Source organism: Bufo gargarizans, chromosome 4 (assembly GCF_014858855.1).
Source record: "Bufo gargarizans isolate SCDJY-AF-19 chromosome 4, ASM1485885v1, whole genome shotgun sequence".
In the NCBI taxonomy this organism is placed as follows: Eukaryota; Metazoa; Chordata; class Amphibia; order Anura; family Bufonidae; genus Bufo; species Bufo gargarizans.
Genome location: NC_058083.1, coordinates 478923785 through 478943664, shown reverse-complemented (window position 1 = coordinate 478943664; position 19880 = coordinate 478923785). Strand labels below are relative to the sequence as shown.

At 43.1% G+C, this 19880-nt stretch overlaps 1 protein-coding gene across 1 annotated transcript; it reads left to right on the top strand.

Annotated features, from left to right (window-relative positions):
- The first annotated feature begins 700 nt into the window (after nt 1–700).
- On the top strand, nt 701–18145 carry LOC122935881 (nicotinamide N-methyltransferase-like). Its single transcript, XM_044291801.1, has 3 exons — nt 701–970; nt 10497–10704; nt 17253–18145. The coding sequence occupies exons 1-3, from the start codon at nt 823–825 to the stop codon at nt 17677–17679; spliced, it is 783 nt and encodes a 260-aa protein (XP_044147736.1). The 5' UTR covers nt 701–822; the 3' UTR covers nt 17680–18145.
- Nucleotides 18146–19880: the final 1735 nt, after the last annotated feature.

The following is a 19880-nucleotide window of genomic DNA, read 5'->3' as shown; positions in this document are numbered from 1 at the left end:
GCCCTAACAAAGGCAGAGGATGGTTAGTCCAAATGTCAGTGTAAATCTTAGGCTCCATTCACACGTCTGCATCCCTTCCGCAAATTGCTCTCATTATGTGCTATCCGCATTTCCGGAGCGCGCCCTCAATCTTCCGGTCCGGGAAAAAATAGAACATGTCCTATTCTTGTCCGCAATTGCGGACAAGAATAGGCAGTTCTATGGGGGTGCCGGCCGGGTGTATTGCGGATCCTCAATGCACTACGGACGTCTGAATGGACCCTAAGGGCTCATGCACACGAACGTATTTTCTTTTCGTGTCCGTTCCGTTTTCTTTTTTTTTTCGGACCGTATACGGAACCATTCATTTCAATGGGTCTGCAATAAAAACAGAAAGTACTCCGTGTGCATTCCGTTTCTGTATGTCCGTATTTCCGTTGTGCAAAAAAATAGAACATGTCCTATTATTGTCTGCATTACGGACAAGGATCTGACTGTTCTATTAGGGGTCAGCTGTTCCGTTCCGCAAAATATGGAATGCACACGGACGTCATCTGTACTTTTTTGCGGATCCTTTTTTTTTTTGCAGACGGCAGAATACATACGGTCGTGTGCATGAGGCCTTATTGTGCATTCCCCCCCCTCGTGAGCAGTAAGTGATGTTTATATTGTAGAGGAGTATTGCACAAGCCTCTGGCGTGCATCCCCCACATTCCACACGAATTCATGGCAGACACTGACAACGCCTTCTCAGCAGAACTTTGAACGTAACACACAGGATCAGCTCAGTCTACAGCTGGCCGACATTGCTTGTGCGCGACAGTCACACCGCTCAGAACCAGTATGTCGGATTTCACAAATACCAGAGAATATGAAGAGCAGTTTGACCCACGACTGTATCTAGAAACCTATTTCCATTTGGGATCTGGAAGCCTGGCTGATGATTTCCTGAGGTTTGTCCTCGACAATTTCAACAAGACTTTCAAATCAGGTATGAAATCCAAAATGATGGATAAAGTATAGGTTCTCATAGGGTTAATCGGAACAGAAAAATCCACAGCGCATGTGCAGGAAGCCTGAAGTGGCCAGAAACCTGCACCCAGGGGTGTGGAATTCATGGGGTAAACGTGGGTTTGCTGCATAATTCACTCTCTGCAAAGAGAAAACCTGACATTTAAAATCCACACCGTAGATCGGGTGACGCGCCGATTCCGTTGTGGAAATTTCTGCCGTTAACAATCGGCAGCATATCCGCCTGGTGGGTACGACCACTTGTGACCCAGATGCTGCCATATCAGATTTTAATGCATTGTAAAGAACAGGGGTGCACCTAGCTTTTCTACTGCCTGAAATGGCGCCCCCCCCCCCATGGCAATTTCTTAACCTAACCCCTTCCCTCCTGCAAATGCAAACAGACACAGACCTCTTCCAGTCTGTGCCCCGAGCTCTCTGCAGCCCGGCTCAGGCAGCGCGATAATGATGACACCGGCCTCTGATAGGCTACAGGAACTAGGACTAAAGCCTGTTAGAGGAAGCCGCGGCCCAGGAAGACATCGCCTCCGTGCCCCGTTGCAGCATTCAACTGTATTACTGTCCTGAGTACAGCGATGCAGTTGAATATGTAGTGATGAGCGCTTCCACAATGGAAGCGCTCATTGCCCTTCTGATTCCCCCTCCCTCTTGCCCCTACCTGGTGCCGCCTGAGGCAATCGCCTCACCTCGCCTCATTGGCGGTGCACCCCTGGTACAGAACGAGCAAAGTCAATGAGTGTTTAGCAATTCTCATCCACACACTGCAGAAAAAAATCTGCAATGAAAATTCCCTTGTGGTGCAGATTTTAAATTCTCAGCATGTCAAATTATGTTGTGGATCCTCATTGCAGATTTCACCCTTTTCCAATGCAAAGTGATGCAATCAGTAGCATTTCCCATAACAAAACCCACAACCCCTGAACGGTACGTCCACACCACAAAATCAGCATTTCTACGGCAAATGCACAGCAGGGAGAAAAAAAACACACAAAATGTTTTGTTTTTTTTTCTTGGAGATTTTGTTACTAAAATGTTACTTATTTGACAAAGATTTATTTTAGTGATAAAACTGTCTGCCTTCAGCCACCACTAGGGGGAGCTCAGTGCAGAAGAAGTTATAAAGCTGCCATTGAACTCAATGGAAGCTGTAAAAATATGTATGCACAAAGTGAAGCCCCTTATTTTTGTCTGGAAGCAGAAGACGGAGTTCAGCTCTGGGCCTCCCTCACGATGGACAACATAGCAGTGGCGCGGTAAGCCGCTATCATACATTAAATACAACATGCCCCGTCCTTCTGACATCAACTGTCGTGGGAGTGTCCATACATACAGTACATGTCAGCAGGCCCTGCGTTTTACCAAATTTAATCTTAAAGGGGATATCCCTTAATTAATGTAAGAAAATGAAAATCATATATAGTCTAGTACCATGATGGCTAACCTCCGACCTTCCAGCTGTGGTAAAACTACGACTCCCAGCATGCACTCTTGCTTTGCTGTTTTTGGAACTCTAATGAAATGAATGGAGCATGTTGGGAGTCGTAGTTTCACCACAGCAGGAGTTAGCCATCACAGGTCTAGTACCTGACATCCCCATGCCTTGCTCCAAATATTCTGCTAGATGTATTTCAAGCTGGCAGCTCAGGGGGCATGCACTTTCTCAGGGGGTGTGTCCTTTCCACTGCAGGCTGGTGGCAGTTGAAGGATGGAACTGAGCATGCGCCCAGTGAACATGACAGAGAAATTTGAAAAATAACAAACAGCAGGTGGCGCTATACTGATGCATTTCATTTTATAACTCAGTGGCTATGCTGAATATTTAATTACATGCAAATACAAAAGTATTCAGATCCAGGTGCTGGTTTGAAAAATGTAGAATATTTTTGAGGGACAACTCCTTTAAGTGTAGGGGCAACTTAAGGTCTAGGGATTGTCTTCTGTTGATGGTCCTGTTCCAATGGAGCCCACCAAAGTGTCCAGCCCTACATGAACCTCTGTCGTCCTCGTTACAACAGGTTCTGTATTTACCTTTATTGTCGTGATCTGAGCCGAGTCCACTGCCAGCTACACTGATAATACTCACCTACATCCCACCAGTGACGGCTCTTGTTTTGTGGTCATTATTTAGGAAGGCTAGCTTCTAACGTAGGTCAAGGTCACGTCAGTCGTCATACATTGTATGGATTGTCCTCAGGACTGGATTGGGAAGTCATCTTGTCATCTTTGATATCCTGTATACATTACAATTGAAATTAAATATTATATAAAGTTAAGTATTATAATATTAAGTTATCGCATCCAGAAGCATCTACGTGTATGGTGAGGTATCTGAAAGGATCTGACCATTCTTGTGTCTGGAGCAGGGTGGTGTAGTACTGTAGATATTGGGTTTTATTATTTCTTTATTATTTTTCCATGTAGAGAAATATTGTAATATAAAACAGAACTCCGTTCTGAAAAGTGATATAACACGGTTAACCAAAGACATCTGTGCATCAAGTTCTACCAAGGGACGGGAGGGAATGCAGATGAAGGAAAGGGATAAACTCCAGAGACCCGAGGTCCACTTGAAATGGGTATTCCAGGATTTTACTATTGATGACATATCCTCAGGATAAACACCCATCAATATCTGGTTGGCAGGGGTCAGCTGTTTCGGACACAGCCCCATACATTGTATACAGGGGCGGACTGGGAACTTAAAGTGACCCTGGAAAAAACCCATAAAGGTGGTCCCAAATACCACAGTGCAGCACAAAATAGTGCCTAAATTAATTAATGCTGAGAGTATCAGATCTTTATGTACCTGGCTTTTGGCCAAGAGGAGGGCTTAGGTGACCCTCTAGGCATCGGCCCATAGCGAAATTTCCCTGTAGGGTCTATGGCCAGTCCGCCCCTGATTGTATAATGGACAGAGCTGCTTCCAGGGAAGAGAATAGGAGCAGTGCTGCCTATGGGCCAAATGGTTCTTATCTGCCGACACATTCTATGTTTCTATGTTACCAGCTCCATCCGCTGCACAGTGGACAGAGATGTGGAGCTACTCGGAAATGGCTGATCGGTGGCGGTGTCAGACCCTCGCCAATTAGATATTGATGGCCTATCTTAAGGACAGGCTATGAATAGTAAAATCTTGGACAATCCCTTTAACAATAATATAAACTTATAAACTATGTTACTATGTTACAAGAACTAATAATAAACAGTATAGTCACTAAGCTTTTCACAGACTCTTAAAGGGGTTGTCCCAGAATGACAACTCCACCACAGTCATGAGAAGGGGGCTCCTGTGTCCCCTGTTTTAATGGGTCGGCAGTCAAGCATCCACACTGCGCCTCCATTTAAATTCTATGGGACTGCCGGGGATAGTCAAGTGCTGTACTCGGCTATCTTCGCCAGTTCCATAGACATGATTGACCCGTTGTGATTCTTAGTAGTTGGACCTCCACCAATCCGACACTTATCACCTCTCCTGTGGATGAGCTGGGACAACCCCTTTAATGGTACACTAGTTTAGATTGTTACGCAGACGGTTTTAAATCTTATTCCTTAGCGCACAATTAATTTTTGTCCCCCTAGCAATGTTACATCACACTCAGGTCATATAACCCTCGAAAAACACCAAGCTATTTCATTTTAGTGAGGGCTCATTCACACTACCGTATCCATTTTTGCGGACTTCAAATCGCGGATCTGCAAAACACAGATAATAGGCGTGTTCGCTCCACATTTTGCGGATAGGAATGTCCTTCTCCGTGATAGAAATGCCAATTCTTGTCCTCAAAAAAACGGACAAGAATTGGACATGCTCTGTGTTTTTTTGTGGGGCCGTGGAACGGAAGTGAGGATGCGGACGGCACACAGTGCGCTGTCTGTATCTTTTGTGGCCCCATTGAAATTAATGTGTTCGCATCCGATCCGCAAAATTGGAGATTAGATGCGGAATGAAAAATACGGTTGTGTGAATGGGCCCTTAGCAATTTGTAATAGTAAGAACCTAATCTAAAAGTGGATCTGTTTAACAGAGGACCGGTCCCACCTCCTGACATGTCTGTTTTAGTTACTACTTGCATTCCCCAGGAAATACGAATTCTGGAACAACTTGTCTTAACGTTCCTATTTTATTCCTACTTGAAGTTTATGAATGAATTGCCAACTGTCTGCAATAAAGATCCAGATGGGTATAACCAGTTGGGGGGGGGGGGGCAGATGCCCTGCCGAGTCTGACACTGGCGGCACTGATTGGATAGTGTCAGACAGTGTAGGGCAGGAATTCCCAATCTGCGGCTCTTCAGCTATTACAAAACTACAACTCCCACCATGCCCTGCTGTAGGCTGTCAGGGCATGCTGGGAGTTGTAGTTTCGCAACAGCTGAAGGGCCACAGGTTGGGCATCCCTGGTGTAGGGACATGCCCACAACTGGTAACATTCAGATAGATCTGTATTGTAGACTGCTGGCAAGTCATTCATAAACTTCTATTAATAATACTAGATGAAGGACACAACCTAGAGTCATAAGAATAGATGCTCCAGAATTATTATTACATGGGGAATTACAATGACCAATGTGACCTATATATAGATAGCGCAGGATGCAACATTCACAATAGGTGATATTTCATCTTATCTACTCCTTCCTTGTAAAATACCTAGAAAACTATCTCAGTGAGTCAAACTAGTCAGTGAGACAAGACTACTGTGTCTATGGCCCATGGTGGCTGCTGTAAAGCATATCTCTAAATGCTGTTAACAAAAGCTCTGGCAAAATGGCCGCCCTCACAATCATGTACTGGAAATAAAAGACAAACAAACTAAAAAACGGGAAAAAAGGTTATGTGTTGTTATCTGTTTTTAGCTAGCAGAAAAAAATTAGATGGGACATTTCTCAGCAAAAATCCATACTCCAAAAGCCAAATAGCGCTCCTTCCCTTCTGAGCCCTGCCATGTGCCCATACAGCAGCTTACATCCACATTTATGGCATTTCCATACCCAGTAGATCCTGCCTATTAATTCAAGTAGTGTGGTGTGAGTCTCAGATGGCACAGCTGAGCACAACCTATTGGGCACTAAGGGTCCATTCACACGTCTGTTGTCTCTTTCCTGATCTGTTCCGTTTTTTGCGGAACAGATCTGGACCAGATCTGGACCCATTCATTTTCAATGGGTCCTGAAAAAAAATCAGACATTGTGCTGTCCGATTTTTTTCAGGACCCATTGAAAATGAATGGGTCCAGATCTGTTCCGCAAAAAACTGAACAGATCTGGAAAGAAACAACGGACGTGTGAATGGACCCTAAAATGCCACATCTGTGGAAAACTTGCAGTTTTCACTTGCATGGTCACCTGCACATATATTTCGGCAAAATACCTGTGGTCAGCATCTAAATGCTAACTCCACCCCTGAATGTTTTGAGTGGTGAAGTTTCCAAAATGGAGTCACTTCTCAAGGGTTTCATTAATTATTTCACTCCAGAGCTTCTACAGCTTCAAGATGCGTAAATCAACACAATGCGCTTCAAATGTGCATGGTGCTCTTATGCTCCTGAGCCCTATGGTATATCCAGGCAAAAGAGGGCCACATGTAGGGTGTTTATAAAACCAGGAAGGGCAGCATAATAATATGAGGGCTGACTTTTCACACTGACACACAATGGGCACAACATATTATTGGGCACTGAAATGACATATCTGTGGAAAAATTAAAATTTTTCTTTGCACCATCTACTGTGAATTCATTTTTGCAAAACAAAAAGCATCATGCCATAGAGCAGGAGGAGATGAGCAGATTTATATATAGTTTTGTGGGTAAAGATTCAACAAAAGTGTCAATTACACATTTAATTCTGTGCTCTTTTTTACTTCAGTTGCACACAGGGCCATGGTGTTCGTGATTGATAGCATATAAAAGAAAAAAAAACTGAGTTATTCTGACTGCCGTTTGGAGTCGGGAAGGAATTTTTCCCCCTAAAGTGGGGAAAATTGGCTTCTACCTCACAGTTTTTTATTTTGCCTTCCTCTGGATCAACTTGCAGGATGACAGGCCGAACTGGTGGACAGATGTCTTTTTTCAGCCTTATAAACTATGTTACTATGTTACCTGTGGGGTCAAAATACTCACTCCACCCCTTGGTAAATACTGTGAGGGGTGCGGTTTTAAAATGTGGTCACCAATCTAGGCCTCAAATACACATGGTGCTTTCTCTTTTCTGAGCCGTGCAGTGTGCCCAAACACCAGTTTCTGACCACATATGGGGTGTTGCCATACTCCAGAGAAAATGAGCAACACATTTTGGGGTTCTTTTCCTACTGTCACCCCTTGTGAAAATGAAAATCTGTGGCTAAAGCAACAATTTATTGGAAAAAAATGTAATTTCTCATTTTTACAGCCAAGTGTTTCTAAATTCAATGAAACTCCTGGGGGGGGGGGGGGGGGTCAAAGCACTTAGTGCACCCCTCAATAAATTCCTTGAGGGGTGTAGTTTCCAAAATAGGGTCACTTTTTGGGGGATTCCACTATAAGGGTACATCAGACTCTCTTCAAATGTGACATGGCATCCAAAAATCATTTCAAGCTAAATCTGCCCATCCAAAAGCCATATGGTGCTTCTTCTTCCCTTCTGAGCCCTACCGTGTGCCCATACAACAGTTTATGACCACATATGGGGTGTTTCTATAAACTGTAGTATTAGGGTAATAAATATTGAGGTTTGTTTTGCTGTTAACCCTTGCTGTGTTGGAAAATCTGCAAAAACAATTTGAATTTTCACTTCCATTTCCTTTAATTCCTCTCAAAGTCACTTCAGAACTGAATTGGCCCTTAAAAAAGTAGTTTATGGACATTTTCTTGAAAATTGGAAAAATTGCTTCTAAAATTTTTCTCAGAGCTGATTCACATCTGCATTTAACTGATTTAGCAGGCTGTTCTGGCAGAGGGGTTCACTGGATCAGGCTGTGCACCACCAGACCACATTGACTACAATAGAATCTAGCCGCTTTCCAGCATAAGTGCTGGCTTCGGCTAGACAAAAAGCTGTGCATCCGTATCCGTTGAATTCTAGAAGGCTCTTCCTCTGCTGATGTAAATCGGCCCTAAACAAACAAAAAAATTACATTTACAAAATGATGGCAACATAAAATAGCTAATTTTTCAAATGTTTCTATAAATGTAGTTTTTTGTTTGTTTTATAAGTAAAGATAAAACATATCGACCCAAGTTTACCGCTAACAAGAAGTACAATGTGTCCCGAAAAAACATTCTCAGAATCACTTGGATAAGTAAAAGCGTTCCGAAGTTATTACCACATAAAGTGACATATGTCAGATTTCCAAAAATGAGTGGTCCGGGAGGTGAATGGGTTAAAGGGGTTGTTTAATCTTTTATGTCAGTGGCATCTTGCTAGGATATGCCACCAATGTCAGATGGGTGCGCGTCCAAACTCTGGGACCCGCTCCTCTCTCCAGAATATGCCTCCACCCCAAACTGAATGAGAGCTCACCGCGCAAGCGCATCCACCCTCCATTCACTTCTATGTGAGTTCTGAACACTGGCTTGCGTATTTCTGCCAGTCCTATAGAGGTGGCCGTGCATGCACAGTGCTCTTTCATTCACTTTGGGGGGCCCGTTCTGAAGATAGGAGCCAGTCCCAGAGGGGGCATATCCTAGCTGGAAAGAAAATTAAAGTGGAACACAGAAACACTTATCACATTATCAAAGACAGGAAAACATAAACCTCAAAAGTTTTTAATATTCCCACTAAAAACAAGTTTATACTACAGTGCCAAAGCTCAGCTTACTGCATAGAAATGGTAACAGAAGAAAGTTTACTACAAAGTTGCAGTAACAGGATCACACTTACTAAATATATGATAAAAGAACCAATTAGAGGAGTCGCCTAAGATTTTTTTAAAATAGGCAGATCATGGGGCTGTGTAAAATAAAAAACAAACAAAAAAACTTTCTCCATTTTAAAAAGTCCCACTTTTCTCCCTGCTGGTCCTGGAGTGGTAATGTTCATAGTTCATGCCAATCATTGGCCCCAGCATTTGACCGCTGCAAGTCAGACATAAAATTGGGACCTAAGGGATCTCCCAGCAACCCATCCATTTTAAGAGTACAGGAAGCTACTCACTTGAAGGTTAAAGGGTAACTGTCATATTTATTTTTATTTGCTAGTTTATTAGAGCTAGGCATGTATACCTGAGTTAGTCTGTCAATGATTGTTCAAAAGATCTGTAATTACCTTCTAGTAACAGCTTTCATTAATGTACCCTGTCACTTTCCACTGCTCCCTTAAAAGACCGTTGCTATGGCTTGTCTGTCTTCCTTTTAGTATAAACAGAAGGCGGAGGGGCGTTCCTTCATACTGCATGCCTGCATTAGGCTTCAGAGTGAGGAGGCGTGTCTCTCAGTAATCCAATCTGATTGGCTGGCAGGGAGATGCTGGCTACAGCAAGTGTGTATTGGAAGTGAGGGAAAGCAGTTTTGGCCTCAGAGAACTGGCAGAGGAGCCATCTTGAGAAGGTCCATATATTGCAAATGTTTAAACAGCTGTAGCTTTTAAGTAGCGGTAACTAAGGAAAAACTCAAGGAAAACAGTGGTATGTAAAAAAAAACAAAAGATTGCCTTATGCATAATGCAGCTGCCGCAGTAACATATGCTAAAATTAATTTTTTTTGTATGACAGTTACCTTTTAAGCAGCTGTAGTGGTTGGTGTGAGAACTATTGTCTGTGAAGGTAACGCACATATTTTGGCTTATGGACTGCACAGCATTTTGACTAGGTGTAAAGGCCTAAGGTCCCTAGTCATATAAGAAAGAGAGACAGGTTACAGATCTGTTAAAGGACTGCACCCTCAGTGGGCATTGTAGACCCACATTTTGGGAGAGTACTGCACCAACAGGCTGGAGTAGAGTTAAGCATAGTAATACATGAAGAGTGTATGCGCTACCTCTCATCCCTACCCTGCCCCTCACCACAACCCCCAACACCAAGGACATCCCATCTTACATCGGGCAGGAGACTGCTCTCACTAGGGTGTGTCCTGGGGGAAACGGCGCACCCCCTCCTCGCTGTGCATGTGGCTCTTCAGAAGCTCCAGAGAGGGATTCCCACCATTGTTTGGACTACCACTCCCATCCTTGTCCCTGTTACCCTTTCCCATGCTGGGCATGACTTAGCCAGTGCATGTTTTTTCAGTGGAGGAGGGGGAAACAAGCCTCTGTCGGACCTTTCAAAAAGTAGCTTGTATCCCATGGGAGCAATAACGGATCAGACATGTTGAAATGCAACATGCCTGATCCTTCTCTCCTGCAGAAATCAGACAACATTTAACTAAGGTGTATGAGGGCATCTTCAATTGCCATTTCTAATCACAAAAGCTTTCCCTTTTGGAACAAATGTGAGTTTTTTCTTATGTAAAATCTGATTTTTCTTACAATGCTTTACGTTCCAGGGCCTATAACCATTCATTTTGTTTCTCAGGCGCTGTGAAAGGATCTACACTCATTGACATTGGCACCGCTCCCTCCATCTACCAGCTTCTCTCAGCCTGTGAATGCTTTGATGATATTACAGTCACCTGGCATACTAACAGAGAGCTAAAAGAGCTGCAGAAATGGCTGAATAATGAAGCTGACGCCTTTGACTGGTCATCTATAGTGAAACACGTCTGTGAAATAGAAGGAAAAAGGTTGGTATGAAGTCCTCTCGCTGAGTTAATTGGGTTATCCAAGACTTAAAAAGACCTCAGAGAGTGCCCGAGCCCCGCTGGGGTTCATACTTACCTGGTCCCCACCACTGGGTTCCAGCTCTAATGTTCCCAGACCATCACTGCAGCACCACGTGACCTCTGCAGCCAATGAGTGGAATTAGGAATGACCTGTCAACTATGTGGTACATGGCCCAGTGATGTGCCACCACTGTGTCCAGTGATTGGCTGCAGTGGTCATGTGGTGACCTTCTGAAGGATGTTGATGCAAGAGCACCGGAGAAATGGCCAGGGAGCAATATAGCCGGAACCCAGAGGCAGGGACTATGCATATATGAAAACCACCAAGGGTCAGCCACTCTCTGAGATCTTTTCAAGGCCTGGATAACCCCTTTAAACACTGGGTAAACAAAGAACTGTCACAGTACAGATGGTGAACTAGTATTTAACCATAGATACTTTTCAAATAATTTATCTCAGTAAGGATATGGTGCTAGGTTAAAATTACAGCATGCTTTACCGGGCCTTCCTCACATGAGGTTCAGTTTGGGAAAGGGGTTCCCCTATGGTAATAAGGTTTGGAATTAGAGGCTTACAGTATCACACTCCCTAGACATCAGTGTATTTAAATAATACTAAAATTGAATGCAAAGTAAAACACAAAAGTTTGAAAGACATCAAGACTCAAATTCAATTAAAGGTTAACATATGTTAATGGTTACATTTAGTAAAGAAAAAAAAAATGCTTCAATTCTTCTTCTTCAAAAGTTTCAGGCTTCAATTTTTTTCAAATTCCTTCATTCAGACGCCCTGATATTCAGCCTACAACCTGCTCCTATTTTCATAATTTTCCCATGTGGATGTCTACCACCCAGTAATACATGATGGATGTGAGATCTGTGTGCCCAGGATGCTGCTGTCTTCACCAGCTCTCACGTATCAGCACAGTTTCATTCCTGGACTGATTAGTCCTGATAGAGTAAGGAGTTTACTGTGGGTGCTTGTTACACTTGTACATAGCTTGTGTGATTCTCCTACTGCAAACTGACGTGTGTGTGTTTTCCTCCATATCTACAGTTTGTGTGAGCTACCCTCATTGAATTCTCTCTGCACACTCTGATCTGCCAAGTACAACCTCCTACTCCTGCTAAGTCTAATACTGAGAGAAGGGAGGGGGAGAGCAGAGAGAGCTGTGAGAAACAGGAGCAGTGCTCTGGCATACTTATGTATATTCTCCTTTTATTGAAATTTTACATAAGCAGTGATACTATAAAGCATTGCACAAATAGTATATACATAGCAGATACTAAATTGTATGTGATCGGGGTGGATCACATGGACATTGGAGGGGGAGAGAGCGCATAGTCATGAGCAGTAACACAATTGGGATGCCAGCACATGGAGTAATGATGTAGATTCTGAGGTCCATCTCCCATTGGGTCCCAATTTTAAATAGTTTAGAGATTGGTAAGTGGCACTGACAATCATGTTGTTGGATACTGTGAGGTATAGTAAGGTGAAGTCGGTGACATGATGAATTAGCATGATCAATTGATTTGATTAAATGAGAGGGGGTGGTAAGTGCACTATAAAAACCCTCATGATACAGTAAACTCTATATTATGCTTGAGAAAGACTACTGCGTAGTCGAAACGTTGCACTTTATTCTGGTGTTTGTATACACACCTTTTACGGACCCATTGTGAATAAAAGAAATCTGCTTGGATATGCTGCCGTCAACCTTCATCTTTGTGCTATCCTGAGGATAGGTCATCAATAGTAAAAGCCCGGACAACCCCTTTAGCAGGAAACCACCACCACTTGTTATGTGTCGTTTAATAACACTAGGGTCTTTTTATTTGGGCCCACAGAGGGGCCTAGAAGTGACTGTGCATTGAGCCCCTGAGGAGCGGTAGTAGAGGATGGAAGTGGTAGTGGCTCTAATGATGACGTGTTATGGTGTACTAAGGCTGTTGCTCCCTGGGGGCACCCTATGTTCCCTCAGGGCACTCCCTGTAGCCATGGGCTCTCTGTCTGATAGTAGTTCTGGGTGCCCTTGATGTTAATGTCCATGTGGGTACAAGGCAGAGCACATGATGTAAATACAATGGCCAGTGTGTGGTGTTAAGAGTCAGAGACAAGGCCAAATTGAACCTAACAAAAGTCTTTCTTTACTGTGTGCACAATAGGAGTTGTAGTACAGCAGTTATCTGTATACAGTGAAAATTCCTCCCAGATGTCCAAGCATGAACTAGGCCAGGCATGGCCAACCTGCGGCTCTTCAGCCTTTGTAAAACTACAACTCCCACCATGCCCTGCTGTAGGCTGATAGCTGTAAGTAACCTGGGCATGCTGGGAGTTGTAGTTTTGCAACAGCTGGAGAGCCTCAGGTTGGTGACCCCTGAACTAGGCAGTTTGTTGCAGTAATGGCCCTCTGGTTACTTCTTATTTTGCTATAGACCCTGTTTTTAGAATTGCTGGCTAGCAACTACAATCTAGCAACAGTGGATATAGTGTTCACTAGTCTGGGTGCATAGGGTGTCTTAACTTTTTTCCCCTTTGCAGCAGCAGGGTCTGGATTACCTTGTTGTCTCTCTCTCTCCCTGTAGCCATGTAAATCCTTTAGTTCTTGCTTGCTTTCATCTACTGGAGCTTGTAGCGGTGATGGGGCTCCAGGGCTTGATGCTGGAGTCTGGAGGAGAGAAATGCATAGAGATTGCTCCTTACCCCTCTCTACAGCTAAACTAACTAGAATAGTCTGGAACTAGGGGGTGGGGCCAGCCCACACCCTAAGCTCCAGAGATTGTTAGTCCTGGCAATATCTATCTCAAGCTGAGCACACTGAGCACAAAGTACATTACAATAACATTACAAACATTACATAACAAACCAAACTTTGTAGATACCCCCAGGTCTGGGGGTACTGCAACTGCTACCTGTGCATCCCCTATAGAAACTCTCCCATAGTACAAACAATATAATCACCTTTGCATTGGCTTATAAGACATGAGGGTGAAATCACTGGGATTGCTAAAAGGACAGCACAGAAAAGGAGAAGAATAATAGGATACTTTACTGTTAAAGAGCCATCAATAAGAGGTTTAGAAAGTGAATGGGGTAAAACAATGAGGTTACTTTTTCAGATTATCTAAGAAATCTAGGAAACTGAGATGTAATGTCACAGAGGAATAGAGGAAAAGAGAACAGGGCTTAACTTAGTCTGGGAGATCTGGATATCACCAACACCAAGGCTAAAGGAAGAGAAAAGTTTGCCAAACTTTTTGGAGAAGATAGAAAACAGTGGCAGGCTAAGGACTGAAGCTTGAGGTACAGCTGTGGAGACAAAGCATGGGAGAAATTAAGATGCAACTGAAGAAGTCCTTCAAAGATCCATCTGACTGGTATGTGAGTTCTAGGGGTAAAGTAGGTCAGAGAGAATAGGATTAGATGACAAGTTTGTGCACAGGAATGATGTTAGGAGAAAGGTCGAAAGAACTGATTCCAGAGAATTTTTAGTTTTTCAGACATCTATCACCTTAATGGGGTTGTCCAGGATTTTGATAATGATGGTCTATCTTCAGGATAGGCCATCAATATCTAATCAGCGAGGGTCTGACACACTCGCTGATTATATTAAATTGATACATTGTACAGGGTGGGCCATTTATATGGATACACCTTAAAAAAAAGGGAATGGTTGCATTGACAATCCAACACAATGGGCAGCACATTGAACACATTTTATCAGTGGTCAGAAACTTGTAAATAACTCATGAAAGAATAAAGTTACGTTAAAACCAAGCACACCATTGTTTTTCTTGTAAAATTCCCAATAAGTTTGATGTGTCACATGACCCTCTTCCTATTGAAAAAACAAAAGTTGGATTCAAAATGGCCGACTTCAAAATGGCCGCCATGGTCACCACCCATCTTGAAAAGTTTCCCCCCTCACATATACTAATGTGCCACAAACAGGAAGTTAATATCACCAACCATTCCCATTTTATTAAGGTGTATCCATATAAATGGCCCACCCTGTAGTTTCGGCACTGGAATTACATAGTGGATGGGGCTGGTAACCGCAGAACTGCTCCCATCTCAGTGAATGAGAGCAGTGCTGCAGCTATCAGCTCTGTTCACTGCACAATGGATGGAGCTGTGGAACTCCAGCACCGGAGCCACAAGGTAACAGCTGATTGGTGGGCACGCAGGACGTCAGGGATTTGAGTATCTGATATTGATGGCCTCTCCTGATGAGAAGCCATCAATATCAAAATCCTAGACAAACTCTTTAAGGATTACTGTGGTTAGGTCATAAGATAGGATGAGCAGAGTTCATGAATCTCTCAATATGACAATCCAGGCAATATTGTATTATATTAATTTATAGAGCGCTAATATAATCCTCAGCTCTGTAGAGAGATCATCATCAGGCTTCATTGGGGCTCACAATCCAAAAACCAAATTAACCCAACAGTATGTTTTGGGAGCGTGGGAGGAAGCCCATGCAAAGATGGGGAGAACATGCAAACTCATTCAGGTGTCATCCTTAGCCGATTAAAACCTAGGACACCAATGCCATTAGGAAATGCTCATGCTGTGTATGTATGGACCTTGAAAGAAATAACTTTTGTTGACTATTGTGAAGCTTCTGATACACACCAAGGTGCATGCCAGTGTGGGAATGTGACCTGATAAGAGCAGTCACCTTGTGTTGTCATTGCATCAGAGGTGACCTCTTCAATAGTTGAGCAAAAGTCAACAAGTCCTGTGGATAACTTTGTAGTTTTTGGCAATTTCAGACGAGGATAGTTTGGACCCATGAAAAGAAATGATTGAAGACCCAGACAGTTAAACAAACTCAGAGCATCTCTACTTTACTTGCCTCAAGGTGTCATTATCACTGCAGTCTGCACCCACCGGTCATATCATCAGTAAGAACTATTGGGTGAAGTAACTCAGATAAAGTGAAAACCTCAGTAGAAGCCATCAAGTGACAGCACCAATAATTGCTTTGGTTGTCTGGTGGTGGACTACATAGGGTCTATTGCAGATGCTGTAGCTTGCACATTGGATGATTCTTTAGCAGTCCTGTCCAACTCTGATTTACAGTACAAAGTGTTGCGATTCCTTATCATGCAGCATACATGCAATCTTTGGCTTTGCAAAAAAGGAGCAGCAGCCTTCTAAGTTATTGTTTAAAGGGAACCTGTGACCGCGATTTTGTGTATAGAGCTGAGGACATGTCCACTAGCACATCCGCAATACCCAGTCCCCATAGCTCTGTGTGCTTTTATTGTGTGAAAAAAATATAGTTGATACATATGCAAATTAACCTGAGATGAGTCCTGTACGTGAGCTGAGTCAGGGACAGGACTCATCTCAGGTTAATTTGCATATGTATCAAATAGTTTTTTTTACACAATAAAAGCACACAGAGCTATGGGGACTGGGTACTGCGGATGTGCTAGCGGCCAACCAGCAACACATGTCCTCAGCTCTATACACAAAATTCCGGTGACAGGTTCCCTTTAAGTCTACAAGTAGAATAAATACTGCTGTAGCGGCGACCTGTCAATGCCACTGAGGCCTCTGCTGTGGCCAGTGATGGATAAATGGTAGCAGTACATAAGTATTCTAATGCATTACAATAAAAAATAAAAAAATGTGAAAGTAAAAAAGTTCAATCATACACAATCTTTAACAAACTCTGGATTAATCAGTAGTACAGTGTGTGTACTTAAGGAATAACACTATTTCTGGCCTTTATATCGCTGGTATGTAGCATTTGTTAGCAGTTTTCCTGCTGTACTTTCTAAAAATCTAATTTGCAGATCTCTCAGACATGGTGGGTGGAGACTAGCTGCCATCCACTGCACGCAGAATGTAGAGGAGAAGCTGCTTCCCAACCTTCTCTTACTCAATCAGTGTGCCCCAGGATCAGGAAGGACATTACAGAGAAGTACTGTATAGTTTGTGAATTTAGCACTTGTGCTGGGAGATAACTTTCCTATGCAGCTGTGCAGTCTCCTTAGTGTCTCTCTTTGCGTCCCATCTCAATCATGCTGTTGCTCACTCCTCCCCGCTGGCCTCTCCATAGACTTGTATTGACATGCGTAATATGTTCCACCTGTGTTGGAATTTAAAGCTTTTTTCAAAGTGGAAATCAATTAGCTAAATTTGTTTTACGGTCAGACAATCTTTTTTAAAAAAGCTTTGGGGGCTACACATATTGTTTACCTATCAGCATAAACTCATCAATATCAGATTGGGTGGATTCTACTCCTTGCACCCCTTGCCGATCAGCTGATGTGAGAGATCACGGTGATCATGCGAGCACTGGGTCCTCTTCAATGGTAACCTGCACGGGTGCGATGTCCGGCCTTATCATATGGCTGGAGGGGGACTTCGTCTAACAAAAGAGACAAATCGATTCTCACATTTGTAGCTCAACATAATAAAGATAGTTATATGAAAACTGTTTGTCTTATAGATTTAACGTAAGAATTTTGTTTTAATTTTCTTCGCAGCATGGGCCAGAAGGAGAAGGAGGAGAAACTCAAAGGAAAAATAAAAAAAGTTTTCATGTGTGATGTCAGTAAGAGTAATCCATTGTCGCCACATGAAGTGCCCAAAGCTGATTGCCTCCTGACAACTGTTTGCCTGGAAGCTGCTTGCAAGAATTATGAGTCCTACGGGACGGCTCTGAAGAATCTCTCCAATCTTCTTAAACCAAAGGGACACTTGCTAATGGCAGGAGACCTTGGGGCCAATTACTATGAAGTTGGTTCCAATAAAGTTTTCTCTCTTCCTGTTAATGAGAAGTTTCTGAAAAAAGTCATTAGTGAAAGTGGCTATGAGATCATACAACTGGTGTCTTTCGGGAAGCCGGAAAATGCTGACTTTGACACCTCTGATTATGAGGGCTTCTATTTTGTTCATGCTCAAAAAGTATAAGTTTATGATCTTGTTGTAAAAATTTAACTAGCTCAATTGTATCCTACCACAGAGCATAGATTAAAGCAAATACCTATCTATATACAAATGTAAACTCATTGACAAAACATAAAGCACCCAGCTAGAAATGTCAACGTCATGCTAGGGCTTCCCACTGGTATTATTCAGTATGATTTCCCAGGAATATCTCCAACACTTCCTTGGCTGTCCGGTCACCAGATGTATTGCCAATCCAGCATTTATGGGACCAGCTGAGATGCCAGCTTCAGCAACCTATGAGTGTGTAGGATCTACAGGCCCAGCTGTAACATCTGTGGACAAATGTACTGCAGGATACTATACAGAACCTGTATGTCTCCATGCCCAACCATATCTCATCTTGTATCCAGGCTAGAGGCCATATCTCATCTTGTATCCAGGCTAGAGGCCGCCTCTCGTCTTGTATCCAGGCTAGAGGCCATATCTCATCTTGTATCCAGGCTAGAGGCCGCCTCTCATCTTGTATCCAGGTTTGAGTCCGTATCCCATCTTGTATCCTGGCTAGAGGATGTATCTCATCTTGTATCCAGGCTAGAGGCTGTATCTCGTCTTGTATCCAGGCTAGAGGTCCTATCTCATCTTGTATCTAGGCTAGAGGCTTTATCTCATCTTGTGTCCAGGCTAGAGGCCCTATCTCATCTTGTACCCAGGCTAGAGGCACCTAACAGGGTCCTAGAGCCTTCCCTCAATTGTACAGTTTTTCCCAGCAAACTACTTCTTTCTCTTTAATATTGTAATCACTTCCATATATTATTCACGCATAGAAAGCTCTATTCAGTTTCAACAACTCCTTCTTAGTGTATCATTTTTTGTCAATGAATATATATATATGTAAATTGATTTTGATTAGGGCTGGTTAAGATAAGAAAATAAACATTTTTTTTTCTCTTAGTTTGGCTATTTTGTTTAATCGCATGTAAATACCAGTTATGCATTACCCATTTAACACAATACATGTTTAATTTCAGATTTTAGGTCCAAAAGCTGAAGAATCGGTTTTCCTAAGAATAAAAATGAATACCCCTCCTATCACTATTGAATTTAGATGAATATACACTGCCCTGTTTTCACTTTGTACTCAAGTACATGTGTGTACAGTGCACTGGCAGCCCACTGCATAAGGGGTTAATGTAGTAACATTATGCACCTTGTGCCCCAAAGGTTGTGTATGGGGAGTAGGAGTTAACTTGCCAGCCCTTATTAAAAGATGTTTGGTGGTGGCCCCTCCACCCACTTTCTCTAGAGGGGGAAGAAGTTCAGTTGTGTATAGCTTGTGAGAAAGTAAAGCAGCAAGAAGCAGAGAGAACTAAACTGAGAGCAGCCAACAGTATATGAGCCAGCCCCTGAGGGAAAGAACTGCTGGAGATTGCAGAACATTCAGAGACCATTACAAAGGGAAAGCACTGGAAATATGTCAGAAAATGTAACACCTGCATTATTGGCTATAGACTTTCCTGCATAGTGATTGGGATTATATATCTCAGGGCCCTTACCACATTGAAAATACAGATTGTCTATCTGTTGGAAGAGACTGCAGAATGTTAAGGGTACTGTGGATATATAAACCTGAAGATGGAGAAAGTGCACCCTTCAGGCCAGAGAAGAGAGGCTGTACAAGCTGATTAGATAGAAAAGGGACTAGCAAACTACCTATCCTCCCATACACACAACCTTGGAGAAAATCGCCTGAAGCCACCTGTATAGACTGTGCTTGTATTTGAGAGTGCCTGTGTGAATAATATACCTTCCTCAGTAAAGTACAGGGAAATGTTTGCACTAACACCGTCCTTTCCATTGTGTGCATCAACACCTGCATTATCAAAGGTGGTGGCCTTGCCTTGCACAGCACTGGAACTTGCACCTTTAAATTCTTCTTCACCAAGGGCACCTCAACTAACATCAGGCAAGAGAACCCCAAAGCCAGGGAGTGTCCTGAAGAGTAGAATGGGTGCGCCCTTGTCATCACTTCATGGCCCTAGGGCAGTGGCAGGCGAACCTATAGCACGGGTGCCAGAGGGGGCATTCAGAGCCCTCTCTGTGAGCACCCACGCCCTGGAAAAAGTCTATGGTGTACTGATATGCCTTAGACTTTTCTTGCCATTCATGACGCTATGAACGGCACAGGCAGCGTATTGAATGTAGTCAGGCTTTTATAGCTAAAT

Coding starts and splice junctions, on each gene's coding strand:
- LOC122935881 (XM_044291801.1), top strand. CDS start 823: ATGTCGGATTTCACAAATACCAGAGAATATGAAGAGCAGTTTGACCCA. Junction 971..10,496: donor CAACAAGACTTTCAAATCAG/GTATGAAATCCA, acceptor TTTGTTTCTCAG/GCGCTGTGAAAGGATCTACA. Junction 10,705..17,252: donor TGTGAAATAGAAGGAAAAAG/GTTGGTATGAAG, acceptor TTTTCTTCGCAG/CATGGGCCAGAAGGAGAAGG.